General features: G+C 41.3%; 1 protein-coding gene across 4 annotated transcripts in view; it reads right to left on the reverse strand.

The window, feature by feature from the left end:
* The window catches only part of brd9 (bromodomain containing 9), a 72097-nt gene that overhangs the window by 29205 nt on the left and 16852 nt on the right, over positions 1-26040 (reverse strand). For 2 of the 4 annotated variants that reach the window (XM_072283452.1, XM_072283449.1), the window contains exons 3-10: positions 23196-23331; positions 19424-19484; positions 18497-18641; positions 13717-13827; positions 11716-11894; positions 9659-9791; positions 7535-7610; positions 5289-5393 (exon numbers count right to left, since the gene is read on the reverse strand). In XM_072283452.1, the coding sequence (XP_072139553.1) occupies positions 5289-5393; positions 7535-7610; positions 9659-9791; positions 11716-11894; positions 13717-13827; positions 18497-18641; positions 19424-19484; positions 23196-23331 (946 nt within the window). The remainder of the gene's footprint in view (positions 1-5288; positions 5394-7534; positions 7611-9658; positions 9792-11715; positions 11895-13716; positions 13828-18496; positions 18642-19423; positions 19485-23195; positions 23332-26040) is intronic. The other 2 variants (XM_072283451.1, XM_072283450.1) reach the window with 2 other exon arrangements.

Consider the following 26040-nt stretch of genomic DNA (forward strand, 5'->3'; position numbering starts at 1 on the left):
AAAAAGTCTAATATTTCACACCTGCTGGATACAGAAATTACTGAAATTACTTTAACAGTTAATAAACATCCATAGTTCTCTAGCACAGAGTTCCAGATAACTAATATCCTCATATCAGAACTATACAACTTGCCCTTAACTTAACTAATGCATGCAGATTCTTCAGCCTATCAAAAAGGATTCCTTGGCATATACCTTCTCCATAATTCTTGGTATTTTGTATGTCTCAAGGGATTTTCTTTCATTCTTGATGACCTAGACTTACAATATTCTATTGCTTTTCTTATGACAGATCACTCATCCCAAGAATGAATGTTGTGAGTTTATGCTCCTTCTACACTCCTTCCAAGGAAAGAGCATCCTTCCTCAGACATGGAGACAATTCTACAGAGTATACCAGGCTCAGTTGCATCAATGCTTAAACAACCGCAGCAAGAGGTTCTTACTGTTTTATTTTCAAACTGCTTGCAATAAAAGACAACAAGCCATTCACCTGACCAACAGCTTGCTCTATGTATATGCTTACTCTTTCTTTTTAATGAACCAACACACCATAGATTCTCTGTATTTGAAGATTTACATAATTTATATTATTTAAAACAAATTGCTTTGATTTTGGGAGAAAAGGTTTCCTGAATTTTCTATAATTTACTCCAGGTGCTACCCTATTTCTACATGCATCTTTACAGACTCCAGAAACCATGGATTAACTGGGAGTTCACTCTCTACAAAGTCTCGGCCTACAGCATTCAAATCAGGAAAAGAGGAGCTGTACATGCTCCTGTCTACATCAGTGGTGTTGAGGTTGAGACAGCTGAGAGCTTCGAGTTCCCAGGAATGAATATCACCAGGTGCCTCTCCTGGGTCAACCACATAGACACTGTAGCCAAGAAAGCTCACCGACACTTTTACTGCTGTAGGAGGCTAAGGATATTTGGCACGGCCCTTGCCAATTTTTATCGTTGTATCATTGAAAGCATCCTATTGGGATGCTTCATGGCTTGGTGTGGCAATTTCTCTGCCAGGACTGCAAGAATCTGCAGAGTTTTGGATATAACTTGGCACATCATAGAAATAAGCCTCCCCTCCATGGAGTTTGTCTATATCTGGCTGCTTCAGTAAAGCTGCTAGCATAATCAAAAACGTCACCCACACCAGATAATCTCTCTATTCCCCTCTTCCATTAGGCAGAAGACACAAAAGCCTCAAGTACAACTTCTATCTGTTATAAGGCTAGCTACCTTGTTTGATCTTGCACCTTAGTGTTTACTTGCACTGCACTTTCTCTGTAATTGTTACAATATATTCTATATTGTTTTACCTTAATACACAGTGTGGTGATTTGATCTAGAGACATTGAGGCTTAGAACACTACAGCACAGAAACAGGCCCTTCAGCTCAGCTGAACCATTGAACTGCCTCGTTCCATTGTCCTGCACCCAGATCATTAACTCTCCCATCAACGTACCTATTCCAACGTTCTCTTAAATGTTGAAATCAAACTTGTATTTACCACTAGTTCCACACTCTCACCACCCCAAGTGAAGAAGTTCCCCCTCATGTTCCCCTTAAACAGTTCACCTTTCATCCTTAATCGATGGTGTCTATTTGTAGCCTCACCCAACTTAGTGAAAAATGACTGCTTGTATTTAACCGATTTATACTGCACATAATTTTGTATACTGCTATCAAATCTTCCCTCAGTCTTCTATGTTCAAGGCAATAAAGTCCTAACCTATTTAACCTTTCCTGTAATTGAGGTTCTCAAGTCCCAGCAACATCCTTGTACATTTTCTATGCACTCTTTCAATCTTATTAATGCCCTTCCTGTAGGTGGGTGACCAAAATTGCACAGAATACTCCAAATTAGGCCTCACCAATGTCTTATGCAATTTCAACAAAACATCCCAACTTTTGTACTCAATATATTGATTTATGAAGGCTAATGTGCCAAAAGCTTTCTTTATGATCCCATCTACCTGTGACCCCGTTCACCTACTCTAGTTGGTCCTCCCTTCATGCAACTTGTCAGCATTAAGTTCCATCTGCCATTTTTCAGCCCATTTTTCCAACTAGTCCAGATCCTGCTGCAAGCTTTGATAGCTCTCTCGCTGCTCACTTACATCTTGGCATCATCCGCAAATCTGTTGATCCAATTTACCACATTATCATCCAGGTCGTTGCTATAGATGACAAACAATGAACCCAACACCGAACCCTGTGGCACACCAGTGGTCGCAGGACTCCAGTCAGAAGGGCAATCATCTACTACCACTCTTCGGCTTCTCCTATGAAGCCAATGTCTAATCCTATTTACTATTCCATCTTGAATGCTAAGCGACTTCAGGTTTTCTTTTAGACCTCCTGATCAATCTTTTTGACCGACCTTCTCAAAGGCCTCACTAAAGTCCAAGTAGACAACAGTCACCTCCTTGCCATCAACTTTTCTGGTAAATTCCTCAAAAATCCTGTAAGACTAGTTAGACATGACCTACCACAAAGCCATGTTGACTATCCCTGATCAGTTCCTGTCTATCCAAATACTTACATGCCTGGTCCCTTAGAATACCTTCCAATAACTTTTCCACTACTGATGTCAGGCTCACCAGCCTATAAATCCTGGCTTATTCCTAGAGCCTTTCTTAAAAAAAACATACCATTAGCTATCCTCCAATCCTCTGGCACTTCACCTGTGGCTAAGGATGTTTTAAGCAACTCTGTTAGGGCCCCTGCAATTTCTTTACTTGCCCCCCACAGGGTGCAAGGGAATATCTTGTCTGGTCCTGTGGATTTATCAATCCTAATTTGGCTCATGACAGCGAATACCTCCTCTTCTATAATCTGTATAGGTTCCATGATCTGGGTGCTGCTTTGCTTCACTTCTTACAGACTCTTGTGTCCATCTCTCAAGTAAATATAGATGCAAAAATTCCATTTAAGATCGCCCCATCTCTTTCGTCTCCACGCATGGATTACCACTCTGATTTTCAAGAGGGCCGATTTTGTCCCTCGCTATCCTTTTGCTCTTAATATATCCATAGGACCCCTTAGGATTCTCCTTCATCTTGTCTGCTGGAGCAACCTCATGCCTTCTTTTAGCCTTCCTGATTTCCTTCTTAAGTGTTCTCTTGCATTTCTTAGTCCTCAAGTATCTCACCTGTTCCTACCTGCTTATACCTGCTATGCACCTCCTACTTTTTCTTAACTGGTGCCTCAATATCTCTTGAAAACCAAGGTTCCCTAAACTTGTTATCCTTGCCTTTTATTCTGACAGGAATGTAGAAACTCTATACTCTCAAAATTTCACTTTGGATAGCCTCCCACTTATCAAGTACATCTTTGTCTGAAAAGAATATGTCCCTATCCACATTTGCTAGATTCTTTCTGATGCCATTGTCCTTTCTTCAATTCAGAACCTCAGCCTGAGGACCAGTCCCATCCTTTTCCCTAATTAGCTTGAAACTAATGCCATTATGATCACTAGATGCAAAGTGTTCCCCTACACAAACTTCCATCACCTGCCCTGTCTCATTCCCTAATAGGATATCGAGTATTGCATCCTCTCATTGGGACTGATCAAGGAAACTTTCCTGAACACGTCTGACAAACTTTCCCATCCAGCTCTTTTATGGTATGGATGCCCCAGTCAATGTGTGTCAAGTTAAAATCACCTACCATCACAACCTTGTTTCTTGCAACAGACTGCGACCTCTCTACAAATTTCCTCCTCTAAATCCCATGGACGGTTGTGTGATATTTAATATAATCTCATTAACATGGTCATACCTTTCTTATTCCTCAATTCTAACCATAAAGTCTCACTAGACGAGCTCTCCAGCCTGAGCACTACCGTGACATTTTCCCTGACTAGTAACGACAGCCCTTCCTCTTTAATCCCTCCTGCTCTATCACATATAAAACAATGGAACCTTGGTACACTGAGCTGCCCGTCCCACCCCTCCTGCAACCAAGTCTCATTAATGTCTACAATGTCATAGTTCCACGTGCTGATCTATGCTCTAATACAATTTCCTACAATATTCCTTGCATTGAAATATACGCAGCTTACACCACGAGTCTCAGCATTCTCAACCTTATGATTCCTGACTTTGTATATAAGCCTAACAATATCTTTCTCCACAATCACTCCACTATCTGTTCCAGCACTCTGGTTCCCATTCCCTTGCAACTCTAGCTTAAACCCCTCTGTGCAGTCCTAGCAAGCCTTTCCACTACAATAGTAGTCCCCCTCCAGTTCAGGTGCAAACAGTCCCTACTGTACAGGTCCCACCTTCTCTGGAAGAGAGCCCAATGATCGAAAAATCTGAAGCCCTCCCACCTGCACCATTTCCACGTGTTAAGCTGTTTGATCTTCTTATTTCTGGCCTCACTAGTACGTGGCATAGGTAGCAATTGTGAGATCACGTCCCTGGAGGTCCTGTCCTTTAACTTAACACTTAACTCCCTGAACTCACTTTGCAGGACCTCACCACACCTCCTACCCATAAGACATACGTGGCATTGCTGATCTGATAGGAATAGAATAAACGGATGGATGGACCACGACCTCTGATTGCTCACCCTCCCAATGTAAGAGTGTTATGGAATCGGTCTGAGAGGTTCCCGAACCTGGCACAAGGGAGGCAACATACCATCAGGAAATCTCATTCTCATCCACAGAACCTCCTTTCTGTTCCCCTAACCAACAAACTGCCTATCACTACAGCTTGCTTCTTCTCTCCCCGCTTCCCATTCCCTTCTGAGGCAAATAGCCAGGCTCACTGTCAAAGACCTAACAGCTGTGGCTTTCCTCTAGGCAGCCAATGTAGAGCATCATGTGGTTGTTTCCCCTCAATGGCCCCAAGATACTCTACATTGGCTGCCTATCTCCTTTCCCTCTCCTGATGGTCACCCAGTTACCTGTGTCCTGCACCTGGGGTGTAACTACCTCTCTCTGTATGTCCTGTCTATCAACGCCTCAGCCTCCCGAATGATGTGGAGGTCACCCACTTTCAGCTTCAGCTCCTTAACATCCACCAATTCTCCTTTTCAATCCTGCTGTATACATTCCATGAAATAAATAGCTCCATCAAAAACTAGGCTGATCTTTTAAACAGGCTGCTAACATGGAGGCCACCATTTTGCTGACTGCTGATGTGAGGCTGACTATTCAACAGATTTCCATTCTCTCTCCTTCCTTTTACTCAAAACACCCCCCAATCTGTCAGCCTATTCCGGAATCTAGAGAACAGCCGTTCACAAAAATTAGTTCAGGGGAGAGGTCTTACCCGATAACGCTTTGTTTCTCCGATCATCTTTAAATCCCATTGTATTGATTCCTGGTTGGAGTTTAGTTGTAAGGGAACTCAGATCCACTGGGTGAACCTCTTCCTCTGCAATGTCAATGGGAATGTTTTTATCACATTTTCAAACCAGATACGTATATATTGCAAATGATAAATCAGAAGAGGTTCTCAAGTCAACATACCTACATTGCAAACACATATACAGTCAACGGCCACTTCATTAGGGACAGCAACTCATTAATGCAAATATCTAATTAGCCAATCATGTGGCAGAAACTCAATGCATAAAAGCATGCAGATATGGGCAAGTGGTTCATTTGCTGTTCAGACCACACATCAGAATGAAGAAGAGAGATAAACTAAGTGACTTTGACCGTGGAATGATTGTTGGTGCCAGAGGTGGTCTGAGTATCTCAGAAAAAGCTGATCTCCTGGGACATTCCTGCACAACAACCTCTAGTGTTTATAGAGAACGGAGCGAAAAACAGAAAAAAACAGCCAGTGAGTGGCAGTTCTGTTGTTGAAAACACCTTGTTAATGATAGAGGTTAAAGGAGAATAGCCAAACTGGTTCAATCTGACAGCTTGTCAAATAACCACACATTACAACAGTGATGTGTAGAAGAGCATTGCCAAATGCATAACACATTGAACCTTGAAGTGGATGAGCTACAGCAGAACCACACTGTTTTCTACTCCTGTACCTAATAAAGCAGCTATTGAGTATACATCCACATTATAACCCCGTGATAATTTCCCCATTGCAAATTGATTATGGTTGGCATGGAGTTGCATTTACCATGGCAGCAGTGAAGTACAAGTACTAACCTTCAGTAAAACTCAACTAAAACAGCAATACAGTGGTTAAAAAATATTAGAAACTAGGCTTTCTGTGGCATGCAAATCATCCTGACCCCTAAGCACTTTCAACAATATGCAAGGTACATCAGGTGTGAAGTAAAGTGGCCTCTATCATAAAATAGTAGAGTTCTAGTTAACATTCTAGTATCCCAGATAGCTGGATGAAAACAGGACATAAATCAGGTGTTCCTCAGGGTAATGTCTTAGGTACAACCATTTTCAGCTGTTCCATCAATGACCTTCCTTCAACTGTAAGGTAAGAGGTTCACGGACGGTTGCACAGCATTCAAGACCACCTGTGACTCATCATATAATGAAGCAGTCAACAACAAAGTGGAACAAGACCTGGACTATATCCATGGCTGGGTTGCTAGGTGGCAAGTAACGTTCACACCTAAGTGCCAGGCAATGACAATATCCAACAAGATTTTCAGCTTTTATCCCCTGACATTTAACAGCATTACCATCAATGAATTCCCCACTAAAAAAAATTCCTGGGCAGGTTACCATTGACCAGGAACTAAATGGGACAGCCATATACTCAATGTAGCTACACAGTCGAAAGACAGAAATCCTGAGGAAAATAATTCACTTCCTAACTTACGAATCCCAAACAACAATTACATGGCTCAGATCAGGACTAAGATGGGATATCCTCCAATTGCCTGGATGAACGCAACTTCAAAAACATTCACTATCACCAGATCAAAATCCCAGAACTCCTTAAAAGCTTTTTGGGTTTATACCACACTTACCTGATCCAACAATCTGGCTGATAACTGAATGCCCTCTGAAATTACCAAGCAAGTAATTGTCTTCAAAAGCAATTAGAAGTGAAGAATAAGTACTGGCCTTACAAGCATTGCCCAATTCACTGTAGGGATCAATTAAATCAATCTAGTTAACAACCTATCCACCAATCTCAGCCTTCACTTTATGGCGACCATATGTTCCATCTGCAAAGTTAACTGCAGCAAATTTACAAGACCTTTTTGAACAGTACCAACCACCTGCCCCACACAGAAGGGCAAAAGATACTTGGGAATGCCAACCTATAAGTTCTCCACCAAGCCACACAATCCTGAGAAGTACGGGTCTTGTTCCTTTATCAATGCTGGCTGAAAATAATGGTATTCCTTGCAATACACAGATCTGTGGAAGATCCTTTACCAAGAGACTACAATAGTTCATGGTGACTATCAGCTTAATTAGGTATGGGCATTAAATGATGACCTTTTTGGTAATAACCCCACCAATGAGTGAATGAAAAAAATTAGACATGCTGTCAAAATTGCTGCCAATTCAAAGTCTCTTGCTTTATGGCACTCTGGAACATTTTAAGAATTGCAAGCACCAGAGTAAACTTGCCTTCAGTTTCTGGATCAGATTGGTTTACAACAGCAAAGAGCAAAGGACCATCACCATCCTTTTTGAGGTAGCCAATCTAGAATGAAATACAAATATAGTTAGATCAATTGTATCTATTTCAGTTATCAACAGAATGCAATAAAGCTAACAATCCATTTTGTCAATTAAAATTTGCATGAAACAAGAACTTTCGTGTCAAAACAAAACATTGTTGGTATCCTAAATTCTAAAGGATCAGTCTGGAGTAACAGGTTCTCTCAATTAATGATAACCAAGGTCTTTAATATCATGAATCCTTACAAGAATGCCCCATTTTAAATCTAATGCAGATAGTTTATACAACTTTTTCATTTTAAATTGCTAATTATTGAAAACAATTATATCTGAAGACTAGGTCACATCCGCTCCTTTCCCTACTGCCCTCCCATCTCACAAAAATGTGAAGCTCCCATGACAACTATTTTTCGCAGCTTTGTGGTATTAACAATCTGAACACCTCATTCTGTAGCTGTCTTGTAAGGCTAACATAATACAAGTAGTGACATTGCCTCAGCTTGTGCATACTAAGGCAGTGCTTTTGGTAAGTCTCGGCATCTGACCCTCCACCCCCCCATTTAATTTTGATTTCAGCAATTAAGTAGAGGGCACAGAAGTCAGATTCAACCTGACTCACAAACAGCTGGTCACCATCCATGCTCAATGAAGGCAAATAAGTTTTAGCTCACTTCACTGATGAAGGTGCAGTTTACTAAATCAATATAAATCTCAAAACAATATCAACAAGCAAATTAGGTTTGCATTGTTTACACAGAGATAAACAATTATCAATTACTATGCTGGCAACCAGGAGTTTGCAGAAGGACCTAGACATGTTAGGACAATGGGCAAGGCATTGGCAAATGGAATACTGTGTAGGGAAGTGTATGGTTAAGTACTTTGATGGAAGGAATAAAGGCATAGACTATTTTCTAAATGGAGAGCAAATTCAGAAATCAGATATGTAAAGGGACTTGGGAATCCCCGTGCAGGATTCCCTGAAGGTAAATTTCCAGGTTGAGTTGGTGGTAAGGAAGGCAAATGCAATGTTAGTATTCATTTCAAGAGGACTAGATTATAAAAATAAGATGTAGTGCCAAGGCTTTATAAAGCATAGTCAGACTGCACTTGTGAGCATTGTCAGCAGTTTTGGGCTGCTTGCTATGGAAGGATGGGCTGGTATTGGAGCAGGTCCAGAGGGATTTACGAGACCAATCACATGAATGAAAAGGTTAATGTATGAGGAGCATTTTGATAGCAGTGGGCCTGTACTATGAGTTTAGAAGAATGGGGTGGAGGAGGGGCAAGGGAATCTCATTGACCTACTGAATATTGAAAGGCCTAGATAGAGTGGATATGGAGAAGATGTTTCCTATAGTGATGTTTATAATGATGTAATATAGATGTTTTCTATAGTCTAGGACCAGAAGGCATAGCCTCAGAAGAGAGAACCACCAGTTTAGAACAAAGATGAGGAGGAAAATCTTCGCTAGAGGGTGGTGAATCTGTGGCATTCATTGCCACAAACAGCTGTGGCGGCCAAGTCATTGGGAATATTTGAGCGGAGTTTGATAGGTTCTTAATTAGCAAGGGCGTCAAAGGGTACAGGGAAAAGGCAGATAAAAGGGGTTGAGAGGTATAATAAATCAGCTATGTTAGTATGGCAGACAGACTTGATGTGCCGACTGGCCTAATTCTGCATGTCTTATGGCCTAAGCCATCAACACCAAAAGGGAGCAGCAGGTTTGTTCCCCTGCAGAGGTTTATCAAGACATAAAATATCTACAATGACAGAGGGAGGATCCATTGCAGCTTTTTTTTTACAATGGAAGCAAACAACTAGTTGGGAGGAAGAATGGAAATGTTAAACTGTGTGATGAAGAGGAGGTATGGTATGGGAGACCATTCTGATTTTTTGCAGAGGAATTCTGGTGCAGGTACCTTCCTTCTGTACTGTTTATGAATGATCTTACAAATATAGATGGTTCCAGTCAGAAGACAGAGATGCAGTCAGGAATGTTTTCACACCATTTTAGATTGTACTCTCACGCACAGCATATCCCTTATCCAACTGACTTACTGATATACCTTAGAATTAACAGCACTTCTGCTAATTCTATCTCGAGCTTCATCCGCTGCATGTTCCACCAACGCCAAGACATGTTCCTCAGCAGTGCTGTCAGTTGAACTGCATGCATTTCCTTCTGGCTCATATAAGTAACTGAAATATTATAAAAAGATTGGTAACAGGAGGTGAACAATCTAGTAAATCAGCTCCACCGACGCTATGCAACTATTAGTACATAAGTTCTATTTAGGACTAAAGACAGAACCAAGATATTACAAGATTTCAAAATACAAATTATAATCTCTTAAAAATGTAATGCAATTGGATAAAGGTGATTGGTACTATACAACCATAGCATAGCAAGGAGTCACTGGGCTGGATCTTACTGAACAGCTTACATATTTATAGTTGTGGTCCCTAACCATTTGGGCTCATCTGTACTAGGTGTGAAATGTCACTCCTGCTTATTCCAAGCACTGAAGGATGAGGCAGTGAGATGGAGTGAGACCTCAAGAGGTACAGTATTGCTGTTTTACCCTTACCCTGGAAGACTCTCACAGCAACAGGCAAAGCAGTGAAAAGCACTTCATCTCCTGTCAAAGTCAGAACTGTAATTGCAAGTTTACATGTCTCCAGAAGATCATAAGACATAGGAGCAGAATTAGGCCATTCAGTTCATCAAGATTTTTTTATTCCCTCTCAACCCCATTCTTCAGCCTTTTCATTGCAACACTTGACACCCTTACTAATAAAGAACTTAGCAACCTCGCTTTAAATATACCCAATGACTTGGCCTTTAAAGTCATCTGTGGCATGAATTCTACAGATATACCACCTTCTTGCTTGCTAAAGAAATTCTTCCTCATCTTTCTGAAGGGATGTCCTTTTATTCTGAAGCTGCCCCTCAAGTCCTAGATTCATCCACTAGAGGAAACATCCTCTCCACAACTACTCTATTAAGCCTTTCAATATCAAGTTGATTTCAATGAGAAACCCCCTCACGCTTCTAAATTCCAGAGCCACTAAATGTTCCTCATACAGCATGTAAACCCTTTCATTCCTCAGGAGTGTTCTTGTAAACTTACTGTGCACCATTTCTTAGGCCAGCAGATCCGTCCTCAGATATGGAGTCCAAAACTACTCATAATACTCCAAATGTGGTCTGACCAATGCATTATAAAGCCTCAGCATTGCATCCTTGCTCTTACATTCTTGTCCTCTAGAAATGAATGCTAACATTGTATTTGTCTTCGTTACTACCAACTCAACCTGCAAATTAACCCATAGGGAATCTTGCACGAGGACTCTCAAGTCCCTCTGCACTTTCTGATTTCTGAATTCTCTCCCCATTTAGAAAACAGTATATGCCCTCATTCCTTCCACCAAAGTGTGTAATACACTTCTCTGAGCTGCATTCTGACAGATCCAGGAGAGAAGGAATATTTATTTATTCATTTAGTTTAGAGATACAGCTGCACCGCCCAGCAACCCAGCTATTTAACATTGACCTAATCACAGGACAATATACAATGACCAATTAACCTATGGTTTTGGACTGTGGGCGGAAACCCATGTGCTCATGGAAAGGACATACACTTCTTACAGAGGACGTCGGAATTAAACTCTGAGGACCTGAGCTGTAATAGAATTGCACTAACCGCTACACTACTCTGGCACCCCACAGATAGAAAGATAAGGGTCTTAGAGAAAAAAGAATAATTATTTGTGGCTGCTAAAAAATCATTAGGAAGAATAATTTCAATAAAACACACTACAAGAAACTTGAATCATTACTTCTTTGGCATTCTTGTTCATCAAATCATCAGGCTATCCAATGCTAGAAGATCATTCTGAGATAATGTTACAAAACAAAATAAAATGTTGTGGGATATGTAAATTTACTAGCAACAATTCAAGTGTCCCTAATATTTCAGTAACTCTTTGTTAAAGGCTTTTTTTAATAAATCTAACATATTTCTAAATTGGATCTTTGAAAAGTTCATTGTCCAGAAACTTTCTTTAAAAGAGTACCCAATTTACAAAGTGCCAAAGTGCAGCAATTTCAAATTGAACTTACCTGATGACCTCTTTACTTTGCTTCTTGGATTTTTTGGTTGTTGTTTCGACAGGTACTATAGTAACTTCTGTAACAGTTTCTTCTTGTGCTACATCCTCGTCGCCTAACAGTGCTGCCTGCTGAGAAAAATCGATCTCCTGCATGAATGTCATGCTGCGCTTCAAAGCTAACAGACGCTCCTGTAAGCAAAGAACATAGAAGGGCACGCTTTTTTCTTCTCCCCAAGTCCTGGGGTGAACTGCATGCACATGCACAGCATTTAGTAGTTGCTGGTCATTGATGTTTACTGAGCTTAATGACTGACACTCTTGTGAATGAGAGTGATTACAGATGAGCATTGTTAGGGCTCAATGGTGAAGGACACTAGAAGTGACAAAGTAAATGGATCATAAACTATGGTGTGCCCTGTGACAAAGACATGACAACCATCAACACAATAAGGCACAGCCACAGAAATACAATGATGGAAATAGTTAACGCTGAAAATTAAACTAGATAACATTCTATCTCTCCCAAATGAGAAAATGCATAATAAACGAACAGTGCATAAACACAATGAGATCATCTAATTTTATCTTACTTTAATTTTGCATCGTAATAAAATGCAATTGAAGTATACTTAGTTCATATTTGTTCTCTTTTGTTATTTCTAGCAACACAAACTTTGGTTGATTAAATCAAAAACCTACAAGCAGAATTCCTTAAACTGGTGAAAGTTTATCAATTCTTTAATCTCGCTGTGGTGTACTTAGGAGGACAGTCCTAAATGGAAAGATCTGTAATGCGCAAAGCCTATTCTAAAATTGTTGTAATACCAGAGAAAAGACATGATTCATAATCATCCTTCCACTTTATTTAGACCATAAGATATAGTCGCAGAATTAGGCCATTTGGCCCATCAAGTGTGCTCCACTATTTCATCACTGCTGATCCATTTTCCCTCTCAGCCCCAATTTCCTGCCTTCGCCCCGTATCCCTTCATGCCCTGGCCAATCAAGAATCTATCAACCTCTACCTTAAATATATGTAAAGATTTGGCCCTAGAGCTGCCTATGGCAGCGTATTCTTCAGATTCACCACTCTCTGACTAAAGAAATTCCTCCTCATCTCTGTTCTAAAAGGACACCCCTCTATTGAGGCTGTATCCTCGGGTCCTAGTCTCTCCCAGCACAGGACACATCCTCTCCATATCCACTCTATCGAGGCCTTTCAACATTCAATAGGTTTCAATGAGGTCACCCCTCATTTTTCTGAATTCCAGTGAATACAGGCCCAAATCCATCAAACACTCTTCATATGATAATTCGTGAACCTCCTTTGAACCTTTTCCAGTTTCAGCACATCCTTTCTAAGGAGCCCAAAACTGCTTATAATAATACTCCAAGTAAGGCCTCACCAGTACCTTATAAAGCCTCGACATAACATCTTTGCTTTTATTTTCTAGTCCTCTTCAAATGAATGCTAACATCGCATTTGCCTTCCTCAACACTACTCAACCTCCAAATTAACTTTCAGGGAATCCTGCACAAGCACTCCCAAGTCCCCCTGCACCTCAGGTTTTTGAATTTTCTCTCCATTTAGAAAATAGTCAACCCGTTTATTTCTTCTATCAAAATGTATGACTATACACTTCCTGACACTGTATTCCATCTGCCATATATTTAGCATATCTTAGCATTCATCATAAGCTATTTCACTTAACTAATGATTTAATCACCAGATGCTCAAAATCTAGGAAATTCCTGCCCAACAGCTTTGCCAGACGAAAAGCTGTGATTCAGAAAGGAATCTTATTTTGAGCTACTTACAGGCACTGATCTTGTTGGCAATACCCACAAGCCAAAAAATGAGTAAGTTAATAAAAATCAGTTATGGGACCAATATTAGCAAGCAACAAAATGGAAGACTTAATTTATGTCTGTTTTAGTAAAACACGATACTGATCCACCACTAAACACACCTTGTATCAGATAACCAGATGAAGAAAATAAATCATCTTACTTTACTCATCATCTTAAATCCTGTGTGAAGCAGCTTTTTTGCAGCTTTGTAGTACACAGTTTCAGGTCGGTTGTAAGTCATTGCATTATCGCACATCAGCTTGAAGTCACCCTTGGGGAAGAAACAGAACCAAAATTACTTCAAGTTAATGCATATACTTCCCTGGGTTTTGACTGCAGTTCTGTATGGAACTGCCAACCTTTGTCAGCAAGTGGCAGCAATACGGTACGACCACACAAATACAAAAGATCCATAGTTACTGACTGCTCTCTGCTGACAATTTCTTAAGTCAAGAAGTGGACAAGAACATACTGAAGTTCCTTAACTTTACACTGGAGAACCTACTTCTGGATCTGTGAACCCATTAGCTTGAATTCAGATATTACAGTCATTTGAAAGAAAACCAAAAGTACAGTTTTTTTGCCTTTGCACAGAGAAATCTTTAAAGTGCTTTTTCATATAAAGTCTTTTAAAAATGATTTCACTTATTTCCTTAAAAAGATAACTTAAGGTCAGATTGCTTGAGGCTCTATTAGCCTCGGGATTTCTGTTCAACTGAAGCAGCCTGCTGTGCAGCAAAATATTAAGCCTCTTAAGTATTGTCAGAACAGTGGTCATCAAGTCAAGTAGTAGCTATTCCATTATATTCCTGCTACACACATCAAAGTTGCTGGTGGATGCAGCAGGCCAGGCAGCATCTCTAGGAAGAGGTACAGTCGACGTTTCGGGCCGAGACCCTTCTCATCTGCAGAATTCCTCGTGTTTACGCCATTATATGCCTGATCTGTGTTGTGATGACAGATCAAGAGTCAATAACTGTATCTCATGCTGCTGGATACTTAACCTGGGGAGATGAGCTTGGTTGAGGTACACTATACAAAAAGGGTGGATTGCATCTAGAAGGAGATGAACCTGTTACGTTCCAGCTGAGCAACTACTGTCTGTAACAGCAGCAAACATGAGAAGGACTCTGCAGAGTCAACCCCCACAAGGTGGCTGGACCAGACAACATCCCAGGCCAAGTACTCAGGGAGTGTGCACACCAGCTCACTGATGTCTTTATGGACATCTTCAAGCCTTCGCTCAACTAGGCTGCTGCCCCCACATGCTTCAAATCAGCAATCAACCCTGTACCGAAGAACTCTACACCTTCAGAGCTAAATACTACCACCAAGTGGCACTGACGCCAATCATCATGAAGTAATTTCGGCAGCTGATAATGGCACATATCAAAAACTCCATTCCTGCCACACCGGACACTCGCCAATATTCTTACTGTTATTTATCAGGCACTGGCCCTATCACATCTAGAAAACAAGCACACTGATTTCAGACGCAAACAACAGGAATTCTGCAGATGCTGGAAATTCAAGTAACACACATCAAAGTTGCTGGTGAACGCAGCAGGCCAGGCAGCAACTTTGATGTGTGTTACACTGATTTCAGAATGCAGTTTCTGGGTTTCAGTTCGGCATTCAACACTATTGTCTCAAGGACCTTGGTCAACAAACTCCTACGCCTCAGTTTAAGTACATCACTGCAAATGGGTGTTAGACTTCCTAATGAACAGACTCCAGATAGTCAGGATACAGAACCGCTCCACCTTCTCCATCGTCCTCAACACAAGTGCCTCTCATGACAGTATGCTGAGCCCATTGCCAAACAACCGAGCAGTCATATCGTGAAATTCGACAATGACACGAAAATGGTGGGCTTCATCACCACCAACGATGATCAGCCCACAGAGAGGAGGAGGAAGACCTTGATGCCTAGGGCCAGGCAAATAACCTCTTCCTTAATGTCGATAAGACAAAGGGGATGGTTATCAACTTCAGAAGAACTCACTGTACTTACACCCCCTTTTATCCTTGTGGTGGAAACTGCAAGAAGTTTCAAACTCCTGGAAATGCACATCACACACAGTCTCTCATGGTCCCAGAAGAGGAAAGTTCACTAATGTTTCTTTTTTTCTGAGGAGGCTGAAGAGAGTTGGACTTTGTACATCCATACTCCTGTGACATTCTACTGACGTGCAGTAGAGAGAATCCTAACCGTCATCAAAACTACCCAACACCAGCCTACCTCCCGTCAAGGATATATGTACAGAAAAGGGCCAGTAACATTATGAAGGATCCCCCACACTCTGCTTATGGACTGTTTGTCTCACTCCTATCAGAAAGGAGGCTTTTTAGCATCCACGCTAGGACTACTAGTCTCAAAAACAGATACTTTCTCTAAGCAGAAAGGCTGAACAACACCTTCGCCCACTAACTCCACCACTGCTTTATTATTTTGTGTCAGTCACCTTATATACAGCCTAGCGTCACTTTATGGACATACAATCAATCTATGTATAAAAGTTATCTTATGTATTTATATCCATTGTGGGTTTTTTCCATTATTATTGTGTTCTTTATCTTTTTTGGTTTTTTTTGTGTGACATCACATCTGGAGTAACAATTATTTTGGTCTCCTTACACTTCTGTACTGGAAATAACATTAAGCAATCTTGAATCCTGAAATCAGAGCATGGGTTGGTTCCGGGAATTGGATTGCTATTGCCATAACAGAAACATGGCTAAGAAAAGAGCAAGTCTTGCAGTTCAATGTTCCCAGATACCAATGCTGCAGTCATGATAGAGCTTCAGGTAAGGAGGTGGGTCAACTTTTTGTTGAGGGAGTACATAACAAAAAATTCTTTGACATGATATTCCCTAAGGAATCATCCGGTGAGGCCTTTTGGGTAGAACTTAGAAGCAAAGGGATGGTCACATTGAAGGGACTGTAATATAATAGTCAGCAGTAATTAGAGGAGCAGATTTGTGAAGAGACTGCAAATAGTTGTGATAATAACTAGGTAGCATTAGTGGAGTGGGAAATATTAATTTTCCTGATGTTGTCTGCACTATCTATAATATAAAGGGCTTGGATAGGGTTGAATTTGTTAAATGTGTCCAATAAAGTATCCTTCATCAATATACAGAGGGTTCCACTAGAGAGGCAGAGTGCAGCACTGGCCCCCTCAGGGGACAAGGAGGGGCAAGTTTCTTAAATGTCATTTGGGGAACATTTTGGATCCAGAGATCATAATCCTATTAGATTTTAAATAGTTATAGAGAAAGACAGGACTGCTCCACAGGTTAGGGTCCTAGACTGGAACAGGGCCAATTTTGGAGGCATTAAGGAGGATTTTACAGAGGTTGACTGGGCGAGACTGTTTGCTGGTAAAGCAATGATTAGCAAGTGGGAGGCTTTTAAGATGTGATATCAAGAGTCCAGATGCAGTATAAGGTGAAGGTCAAGGCTGGCAACACTGATTGATGAGAGATACTGAAGCTATGGTGTATAATGTGATGAGAGGCATTGATTGTGTAGATAGTCAGAGGCTTTTTCCCCAGGGCTGAAATGGCTAGCACGAGAGGGCACAGTTTTAAGGCGCTTGGAAATAGGTACAGAGGAGTTGTCAAGGGTACGTTTTTTACGCAGAGTGGTGAGTGCATGGAATGGGCTGCCAGCAACGGTGGTGGAGGCAGATATGATAGGGTCTTTTAAGAGACTCCTGGATAGGTACATGGAGCTTAGAAAAATAGAGGGCTATGGGTAAGCCTAGCTAATTCCTAAGGCAAGGACATGTTCGGCACAGCTTTGTGGGCCGAAGGGCCTGTATTGTGCTGTAGATTTTCTATGTTTCTATGGTCAGTAAAAAGGAGTATTAAGTTTAGCTTATAAGAAACAAGGGAGTTACTTGAAGACTAGAATGTGTAGGAGTACAGTTATGGGGGAATTTTGTAGGGTAATAAAAGGGTATGTGATGGACCAGGCAGGCAGAGTTAAGAAAAATCCCAAGATATATTCTCTAGGTACGGTATATTAAGAGTAACTGAAGTACATAGCTCCCTGAAAGTGGTTTGGCAGTTAGACAGGTAGTAAAGAAGACATTTGGTACACTGGCCTTCTGTAATCAGGACACTTGAATTTAGGAGTTGGGACTTTAGGGTGCAGTTGTTTTGCTTTTCTAATAATAACAAGGACAGGATGCATAAAAGAAAGGCATGCAGTCCAAAGTCCAGATTTTGGTAAGATGAAGAGGGAAATGCATTAAGTCATACCTTTCTTTCTTCACCTCCTTCACTAAAACCTTTGTGTCATGTCTGGAAGAGCACTCCAGATATGTATAATTTATCAGTGTCTCTCAAGTCTAAAACTACCAGCATCTGATCCTGCCAAAATACCTTTCGTACTTACGCACTTAAAAGTTATATATTTAGTAGTCTACAACAAAATGATGCTTCTCAATCATAAAAGAGGCACGCTCTTTGCAACAGTGCAGGTTAATAATGCATTCCAATTGGCAAGCATATTTTTGAATTTCATCTAATTCAGCCTGTTCAATTTTATAAAAACAAGTTCTAATACGAATCCTCTCAAAGTACATATGACTATCTGAGAGACTTGATTACCCGCATCCCCAGTCCAGAAATGGAGCAAATCTAGTCTGTTTGAATCAGAATTAGATTTATTACCAGTTATATGACATGAAATGTGTTGTTTTACAGAAACAACACATGCAAAAACATAAAATTGCTATTGGATCGTTCATTCAGATTCCATTAAGAAAATACTTTTAAAGTAAGTATGTCAAAACTAAGCGGCCGTAAGTGATATTACTTAAAAGAAAAACCATTAACTGTAAAATTATGGAAACACAGCATTCTTCAAACATTTCCTTGCACTTCCTCAGTATTTACAAGTACTCATATATAGCCAATATCAATCTTACCTTGAATTCTGTAATGGAGTTATATTCATTTGCCAGAATTTTATCCTTCATAGTGCTGAAATCCATTGGATGTTTTATTATCATAGAATAACCAGGTGCAATACTATCCGTAACAGGGAATGCAAAAAATCCATGAGGATCTTTCCTAAAAGTAAAAATCAGTGATTTCCTTTTGGTAACTGCTTAAGTGTCATCAATTTCATTTATTCTTTCCTTATCTTCAAGTACTTCTTCAACGTCTAAAAGTAGAAACTCAGAAGAAAATTGTATGCTGTTTATACTATGCAGTATTATTGATCTCTGCTGGTTAGCTGATCTCCTTAAGGTCAGTGATACTTTTATTGTGGTTGGTTTCATGGTTTATACCATGGTAGACAAAAATAGTTAACCAGGATTCTCTACTTCTGGGGAAGATTTCCTCAGGTTTTAATATGTTCCCAAAAGTTTAAACATGAAGGGAATTATCTATTAGAATGCAGTTATGATAGAATGAATGCAGCCTGATTGCTCTGTTTGCAACGTCTTAGCAAATTAAATCAACTAAACAGACTGTTAAATAGAGTATCAAAATCACAAGCATGGTTAAAACTGTGGGGTTGAGGACAGAAATATTCTTGGCTACAATCATGAAATTCCAGCAAACTACACTAGAAACAATACATTAGATTAAAATTTCTGCCTACTATTGAAAAAATCCTTCCTGAAGGTGAATATAATTGGCAAATAAAAGCTAGATTCTGCCTCAAAGAGAAGGAAGTGAAAATTCTCATGCACATTTTAACATAACATTGAAGCCCATTTATCCTCCTAAGCACATAAGAACATATATAGTTGAAGGTGTTGCAAAAGTGAAAGTTATCCATTACTACTGTACTCATGGTAAATGTTTTTATATTACATGGTGGTTAGTTATGACTGAAAACTTACCGCTGTAATTGGCGTAAAAAATGCTCTAATAATTGCTGCAGGGGTGTATTCTCACTTTCAGCTTTTAATACAAAGAAAATTTTCCATTAGCAGTGACAGATGATAATCTGTATTACATAAATCACTACATTATAAATATAATTTATTACATTAAGTCCTTTTAACTATATAAGTATAGTACACTAGATAAACAGAAGTAATATTTACTGAAAAACTTCAAGTAATTAGTGATAATTTAGTGGTCTGAATGTATTTTGGCCTATGCACGTTGAAGCAATTAAAAACTAAAGACAGGCCAACTTTGTGAGTTATCTGCCGAATAAACCGACCAACATAAAATAAAATTTAGTGTCCAATAACTGTTTTCCTAAAGAGTCAGAATAAATGTTATTGCCAATGCTATGTCATTCTTGTCATCTCCAATGTCAGTGGGATGACATCTTTGCCAAAGGTCGCAAAGCATTTGAACATAATTAACAACAGCTTTTACAGACCTAAGTGATTAATACTGAGAAGTAATTTGACATTACACTTTTGTTCAGTAAATAAAGCAGTATCATTAGATCTTTCAAATGAATCTACATTATTGAATACCTAAAATGAAATTTAATATAATCGCATCAAGGAGTTGTTAACTACACATTTACATTATTTCATTAAATTCTGGATGTAATTAGTCAAAAAACAGTGGAATAGTGAAAACATCTTTCTACCAATATTTCTCTATTATTATAAGATAATTCACAAAATTAACATATATTACTGGTCACAAAAGAGAAAATCTGCAGATGCTGGGAATCCAAGTAACATGCTGGAGGAACTCAGCAAGCCAGGCAGCATCGATGGAAGAGTACAGCTGACATTTCAGTCCAAGACGCTTCATCAGGACTGGAGAAAAAAAGTGGAAGAGTCAGAGTAAGAAGGTGGGAGGAGGGGTGAAGTGAAAAGCTAGGAAGTTAATTGATGAAAGAGATACAGGGTTGGAGAAGGGGGATGATGGGAGAGGACAGAAGGCCATGGAAGAAAAGGAGGATAAGCACCAGAGGGAGGTGAGGGGCAGGCAAGAAGATAAGAGGGGGAAATGGGTCATTACTGGAAGTTCGGGAAATCAATGTTTATGCCATCAGGTTGGAGGTTAGCCAGTTGGAATATGAGGTGTTGCTCCTCCAACCTGAGTGTTGCCTCATCACGACAGTAGAGGAAGCCATGAATGGGAATGGGAAGTGGAATTAAAGTGGGTGGTCACTGGGCGATCCCACTTTTTCTGGTGGACGGAATGTAGGTGATCGGCGAAGTGGTCTCCCAACCTATGTTGGGTCTCACAGATATACAGGCCGCCACACCAGGAGCACCAGATACAGTAGGTGACCCCAACAGACTCACAGGTGAAGTGTCGCCTCACCTGGAAGGAATATTTAGGGCCCTGAATGGTAGTGAGGAGTAGGTGCAGGGACAGCTGTAGAACTTATTCCGCTTGCAAGGGTAAGTGCCAGGAGAGGAATCAATGGGGAGGAGCGAATGGACAAGGGAATCGCGTACGGAAAGATACCTGCGGAAAGCAGAAAGTAGTGTGAGGAGGGGAAGGTGGGTGCAGAAAGTGGGGGGGAAGTAAAGATGCAGAAAGTCGGGGGGAAGGAAAGATGCAGAAAGTGGGGGGATGGAAAGATGCAAAAAGTGTGGAGGGGAAGGAAAGATGCAGAAAGTGAGGGGAAGGAAGGATGCAGAAAGTGGAGGGATGGAAAGATGCAGAAAGTGTGGGGGGGAAGGAAAGATGCAGAGAGTGGGGGAAGGAAAGATGCAGAGAGTGGGGGAAGGAAAGATGCAGAAAGTGGGGGGGAGGGAAAGATGCAGAAAGTGGGGGGGAGGGAAAGATGCAGAAAGTGGGGGGGAGGGAAAGATGCAGAAAGTGGGGGGAGGGAAAGATGCAGAAAGCGGGGGAGGGAAAGATGCAGAAAGTGGGGGGAGGGAAAGATGCAGAAAGTGGGGGAGGGAAAGATGCAGAAAGTGGGGGAGGGAAAGATGCAGAAAGTGGGGGGAGGGAAAGATGCAGAAAGTGGGGGGATGGAAAGATGCAGAAAGTGGGGGGTTGGAAAGATGCAGAAAGTGGGGGAGGGAAAGATGCAGAAAGTGGGGGAGGGAAAGATGCAGGAAGTGGGGGAGGGAAAGATGCAGAAAGTGGGGGGAAGGAAAGATGCAGAAAGTGGGGAGGAAGATGAATAAAGTGGGGGGGAAGATGAATAAAGTGGGGGGAAGAAAGATGCAGAAAGAGGGGGGAGGAAAGATGCAGAAAGTGGGGGGAGGAAAACGCAGAAAGTGGGAGGGAGGAAAGATGCAGAAAGTGGGGGGGAGAAAAGATGCAGAAAGTGAGGGGAGGGAGGAAAGATGCAGTGTGGGGGGGATGGAAAAATGCAGAAAGTGGGGTGGATGCACAAAGCGTGGGGAAATGCAGGAAGTGTGGGGGGGATCCAGGAAGTGTGGGGGGGATCCAGGAAGTGTGGGGGGATCCAGAAAGTGGAGGAAGGAAAGATGCAGGAAGTGGGGGGAGGGAGGAAAGATGCAGTAAGTGGGGGGGGGATGGAAAAAATGCAGAAAGTGGGGGGGATGCAGAAAGCGTGGGCGGGATCCAGGAAGTGTGGGGGGGATCCAGGAAGTGGGGGGAAGGAAAGATGCAGAAAGTGGGGGGAGGGAAAGATGCAGAAAGTTGGGGGAAGATGAAGGAAGTGGGGGGATGGAAAGATGCAGAAAGTGGGGGGAGGGAAAGATGCAGAGAGTGTGGGGTGAAGGAAAGATGCAGAAAATGTGGGGGGGAGGAATGATGCAGAAAGTGTGTGGGGGAGGGAAAGACACAGAAAGTGGGGGGATGAGGAGGGAAAGAAACAGAAAGTGGTACTTTCTGCATTCTGTAGGGATCTCCATTCATCCCTCCCCACTGATCTCCCTCCTAACACTTATCCTTGCAAGCAGAACAAAAGTACTACACCTGCCCCTACACCTCCTCTCTCACTACCATTCAGGGTCCCACATAGCCCTTCCAGGTCAAGTGACACTTCACCTGTGAGTCTGTTGTGGACACCTACTGTATCTGGGGCTCGCAGTGCGGCCTCCTGTATATTGGAAGATCGCTTTGCCGAGCACCTACGTTCCACTCCACCAGAAAAAATGGGACCTCCAAATGGCCACCCATTTTAATTCCATGTCAGTCCATGGCCTCCTCTACTGTCCAGGTAAGACCAAGTTCAGGTTAGAGGAGCAACACTTTGTACTCCATCTGGGTTGCTTCCAACCTGATGGCATGAACATTGATTTCTCGAGTTTCCAGTAATGCCCCACTCCCCATTCCCATTTCTCTCTCTTACCTTATCTCCTTACCTGCCCATCACCTCCCTCTGGTGCATCTCTCCCTTTATTTTCTTCCATGGCATTCTGTCCTTTCCGATCAGATTCTCTCTTCTCCAGCCCTGTACCTCCTTCACCAATCAACTTCCCAACTCCTTGTGTTTCTTTCTCTCCTCCCCCACCTTCTTCCTCTGACCTCTCATCTTTTTTTCTCCAGTCCCGATGAAGGGTCTTGGCCCGAAACTCCGAATGTACTCTTTTCCACAGATGCTGCCTGGCTTGCTGAGCATTTTGTGTGTGTTGCATTTATTACTGGTATTGTTGAAAATCTTAAATTGAGTTCCTGTCTGTGTTCATGTCTTCTGTGACACACTCCTCGCATATGACTCTTATCAGTATGGTCGGGATAACTAAATTAAAACCAAGTTTCTCCTACCTTGTTCTTTTGTTCTACAGGATCGTACTGGTCGATCTGTTGGGGGTTCAACTTCAATCCTTTTGCCTGGGTCAAACTCATCAGCATCAGCTTCACTATCTAAGTGTTCTTTCTCACGTTTTCGCTTCTTCTCTTCCTGTTATAAGACAACAAATGCCATCCAGCAAATACCATATTTCCAATATCATCAATGCTGACAGTGAATAATGTAATTTCTAAATGGCAAACAGAGTACAATTAGATGTGCAGCCTCAAAGTCAGAAGCAAAGGACATTATTTTGTCACAAAAATGCAACAAGAGTCATCATTCTAAAATAAGATTTTCAAAAGCACATAGAAAATTCTGTTCATTTTAATTTAGAAGAATGCGATTACTTTATTTCAAGGTAATTTATTAAACCTATTCCATTACATAGCACCAGATCCAAAACATCCCATTCCCTGGTTGGCTCCATAACGTATTACTTCAGGAAATTATCCCCAAGCAGTCTGTGAATTCAACCTAATGGCTGCTATTTCCAATTTGGTAAACATAAAGTTTAAAGTAATCAATAATGAATACATATTTTTTATGCCCCTTTCTTTCTTGATAAATGCTCTTTCCTATATCTATTGTTTTGGGGCTGATACACTCTTATTCTCATTTACACACACATTCTTCAGTGAACAGTTATCTTGCCTTATCCACGATGCCTCCTTCAAATCAAGTCCCAGATGTACCAAACTCATTCATTATTGTAATATTACTGAATGCAGGTCATAGAATCACATAACGTAAAAAATAACCCTCAGCCCACAGTCCACATTATCTCAAACACCTACATTAATCTTATTTTATTCTTCTCATGTTACCTTTGGTTCACTCAAGTTACCACTTGACAGACTTGATATACCAAGCACACACACCTTTGGGATGTGGGAGAGCATCTGAAGGAAATGAGGCCATCACAGGAAGAATACTCAAACTCCACATACTCAGCATAGCTCAGAATTGAACCGAGGTCAATGAAGCTGGGAGGCAACAGTTCTTGTAGCAGCACCTCAAGGACACTGTGATTCTAGATTTATGCCTCAATGAAGTATTCATTTCCTTACTCCTCCCAAATGTGAGCCAGGAGCAAACAGCTAGAAACCTGTCATTAAAGGTTGCTTTAACCACCTGCACTGTTAACTCAAGACTTTGTTCTTAGATCCAGAAGTAAGGGAGCTATTAAAGTGAGTGAAAAAGTTTGCTCAAATTAGGGGAAACAAAAAAAAATAGGGTGACTTATCCACAAGAGGCATAACAACATAAATAAAGACAATCAAAGTTAAGAAAAGAGCTTCATGGGTTGAAATCTCACGATTATTTCACTAGCAATATACCAGAAAAGAAAAAAAAGGGAAATCAGTTAACTAGACTAATGTACCGTCAAAAACATCACAAACATTAAAAAAAATCAAATGAGAAAATTAAAGTAACACATTTTCCACTTTGGAAAATAAACAATTGAGGAAAGGGAGTTGAGGCACACAAGATTATTCTCTGTACTATTTCTCCATCGCTGATCTGCAGAGTTTTATTTTTGTTAAATTTTCAAAGCAGAATAAACAAGTACGCAAGAAAATAGGGGCATGAGCTGCTTCTTGGCCCCTCAATCAAATCTGCCCACCTATGAATATAGCTGATTGATGCTGGCCTCAACTCCTCTATTCTGTCACTTTTTCATATGTGACGAGAATACACATAAATTAAGATGTTAGCTGGCCTGGGCTAGCACCAGTGGCATCAGCAGTTGGTCTGCCACCTGTCCTCAGGAGAAGGAGAGATAAGGAACACAATACAGCAGGATTTGGAAATGTTAATGAAGGAGCCATCAGTCTGGGTATTGCCAAGATCGGCTCCCCCTTTGAACCCTGAACTGTTTGAAGTGTGATGGACAGGCGATACCCCAGCAGGGGGATAAAAAGGGACAGGTTCGCTAGGGCAAGGACACACACGACACCCGAGGTAACGAGACCCTGGAAGCGGTGCGCCTCTCACAAGTCGGTGGGAAGCATTTGGACGGCTGATCGCGGGATCAAGTCTTAGACGCTCAGGGTGGAAAGGTACGAACAGCGGGAACCTGGTGTGTGTCCGCCCTTGCCTGGGTGCCAGGTTCACTGCAGAGGATCGACCGCATCTGAAGGAGGGGTCACGGTCGGTGACCTCAGGTGACATCACAAAGGACTCGCCCGAAGGCTGCCTGCGCAGGTCTGTGTGTGGAAGCCGTTTTAAATATTCAGTCGTTTTCGTTCTCTCTCTCCTGCCCCCACATTGTCCATCGCCATGGCAACGATTACTGCGAACTGAACTTTGCGTCACTTTGAAACTGATCATTTACCCCTAGACAACGATAGAGCTTGATTGATCCTGTTATCTTAATTCTGTGTACATGTGTGTTTATCATTGCTGAACTGTTGCACTTGTTATCCTTTTGATTAGAAGTACGGTATTGCTTGTTTCTGTAATAAAAACTGTCTTAGTTCTAGTAATCCAGACTCCAACTGAGTGATTCATTTCTGCTGGTTTGGCAACCCAGTTACGGGGTACGTAACATAAGTGGGGTTCTCGTCCGCGATTTTGAACGCTAAATTTGGGACGGAGTAATTGATTGGGTCAAAATTCCCGAAAGAAAGAAAAGACAAACAGCAGAAATGGAGGTTGAGGAATTTATAAAGGCGCCGACCTTGGAGGCATTAGAGGATGCCAGGAAATCGGAACTGGTAGCTGTGGCCAAACTGTTGAATCTTGCTAAGGGGAAGTCGACAATAAGGAGAGAGGAGATACACAGAGCTATCATAGAGCACTATGTATCTAAAGGTG

Source organism: Mobula birostris, chromosome 19 (assembly GCF_030028105.1).
Source record: "Mobula birostris isolate sMobBir1 chromosome 19, sMobBir1.hap1, whole genome shotgun sequence".
In the NCBI taxonomy this organism is placed as follows: Eukaryota; Metazoa; Chordata; class Chondrichthyes; order Myliobatiformes; family Myliobatidae; genus Mobula; species Mobula birostris.